At 36.5% G+C, this 2,246-nt stretch overlaps 1 protein-coding gene across 1 annotated transcript in view; it reads left to right on the top strand.

Moving 5' to 3' along the window:
- Positions 1 to 2,246, top strand: part of BBS5 (Bardet-Biedl syndrome 5) — a 39,648-nt gene that overhangs the window by 13,182 nt on the left and 24,220 nt on the right. Inside the window, exon 6 of the mRNA XM_012650676.1 lies at positions 2,179 to 2,242. Coding sequence (XP_012506130.1) covers positions 2,179 to 2,242 — 64 coding nt within the window. The remainder of the gene's footprint in view (positions 1 to 2,178; positions 2,243 to 2,246) is intronic.

Raw genomic sequence — 2,246 nt, forward strand, 5'->3', positions numbered from 1 at the left:
AAATTTTTTTAATTGACAAAATTGTATCTTTCTCATATGCAACATGATGTTTTGAAAGATGTACACCTTGTGGAATAACTACATCAAACTAATTAACACACACATTACCTCACATACTTATTTTTTGTGGTGAGAACACTTAAAAATCTCTCAGCAACTTTCAAGAATATAATACATTGTTATTAACTATAGTCATCATGTTATACAACAGATGTCTTGAATTTATTACTTCTAACTGAAATTCTGTATCCTTTGATCAACATCTCCCTAATCCTAACCTCCCAACATTCACCTGCCCCCCACCACCTGCCCACCTTCCCAGGCCTTGGTAACCACAATTCTGCTTTCTGCTTCTATGAATTCAGTGCTTTTGGATTCCACATATAAGTGAGATCATGTGGTAGATGTCACTTTCTGAAAGCTTCCTTGTGTGTGTTCCTTATGTACCCTGTACTTAACAATTACACTCCAAATTAGTACTACTCTAAAACATATAGTTTGTCTCTTTTAAACCCACTTTAGATTGTAGGGTTTATAAGGGTAAGTGTGAAGTTACTTCGTTCATGGATAGTTAGATCTTTACCACCTAGCATAGCACCTGGCATTTTTGATTAATTAAGGAGATATTCCAGGATTATCAGATATATCATTTTATTGAAAATAATGTTATTGTCAACCTAACTTGTATTTATTGAAAAATAATAAATAAAATATGCTCTCCTATTACTTTAAAAAGTCTGTAAGAGTTTTATAAGTTGTTCTCTTTTTCTAAATAAGAGAAAACAGTGACATAAAAAATTATTCCCCACTTGGGCGTGGTGGTACGCATCTGTAGTCCCAGCTACTCAGAGACTGAGGCAAGAGGATTGCTTGAGCCCTTGAGCCCAGGAGTTTGAGGTTGCTGTGAGCTAGGCTGACACCACAGCACTCTAACCCAGGCAACAGAGCAAGACTCTGTCTCAAAAAAAAAAAAAAAAAAAATAAAAAAATTATTCTTAGCCAGGCACGGTGGCTCACACCTATAATCCCAGCACTCTGGGAGGCTGAGGCGGAAATTGCTTGAGCTCAGGAGTTCCACACAAGCCTGACCAAGAGCAAGATCCCATCTCTACTAAAAATAGAAAAACTATCCGGGCATCATGGCACACACCTGTAGTCCCAGCTATTTGAGAGGCTAAGGCAAGAGGACAATTTGAGCCCAGGAGTTTGAGGTTGCAGTGAGCTACGGTGATGCCACTGCACTCTACCCAGGGTGACAGAGCATGACTCAGTCTCAAAAAAAAATAATTATGCTTTATAAAGTTACACTCTATTGATTAATGGGCAAGGAATAATGGTGTTAAATTTTTTTGTTGTATAACAATTTCTTACAAGATGAAAGTGGAAGGGAAATACGTAAGTAGATTTGTTTATTATTGGGGAACAGGAATAGGATGGTCATTCCAGAAGAGGGCTTTAGAGGTTCTGGGTTTGATTGGGAATTAATGTTTTATGCCCAACCTCAAAGTATAAAATAAATTCTTGTGGATGTGTATGTGGCGGGGTAAGGGAGAAGTGGAGGTAGAGAATGGTAGATAAATGGTAGAGGTAGGTAATTATGGTGCCATGTTATTAGGTATTAAAGATTTTGTGAGAACATTTAGCTATCATACTGAGATAATTGTGAATAAATGTCGAGGGCTCATATAACTGGAGAACAGTTTTGCTCTACATTAAGTGTTGAAGAGCCATAAAATATGTCTTGTGGATTGATGGAGGTTATTACATGTGCCACATCTCCTTTGACTTGACTTATCCCAGGTTTTGAATAATAATTATAGAAAGATCTAACATTCGTAGAATGCTTACTATGTTCCAGGCACTGTGCTAAGGGCTTTATTTACATGAGTTATTTAATCAAATCTCCATTTTATATTTGACAAAATGTACCAAGAAGAAATTTCTGCATGGTAGTTACTGATGGTTTAATGATTAGGCAGTCTCACTCCAGAGTCCAGGCTCTCGGTCATCTAACTGTACTGCCATCCAATGAATGATGAAGTCATTAATACTCCATAATACTTAATTCTGGTATTATTTGCTGCTGTAATTATCAGAATTATTCTGGTGTTTAGAAAATAAAGAATAGGTATCCAAACAAATGATCACTGATGTACCTTTCTTTACTGTCTTTTACAGGGAAATTTAGGAACGTTTTTTATTACTAATGTGAGAATCGTGTGGCACGCAAATATGAATGACAGTTT

Source organism: Propithecus coquereli, unplaced genomic scaffold (assembly GCF_000956105.1).
Source record: "Propithecus coquereli isolate 6110/MARCELLA unplaced genomic scaffold, Pcoq_1.0 Scaffold34, whole genome shotgun sequence".
NCBI lineage: Eukaryota > Metazoa > Chordata > Mammalia > Primates > Indriidae > Propithecus > Propithecus coquereli.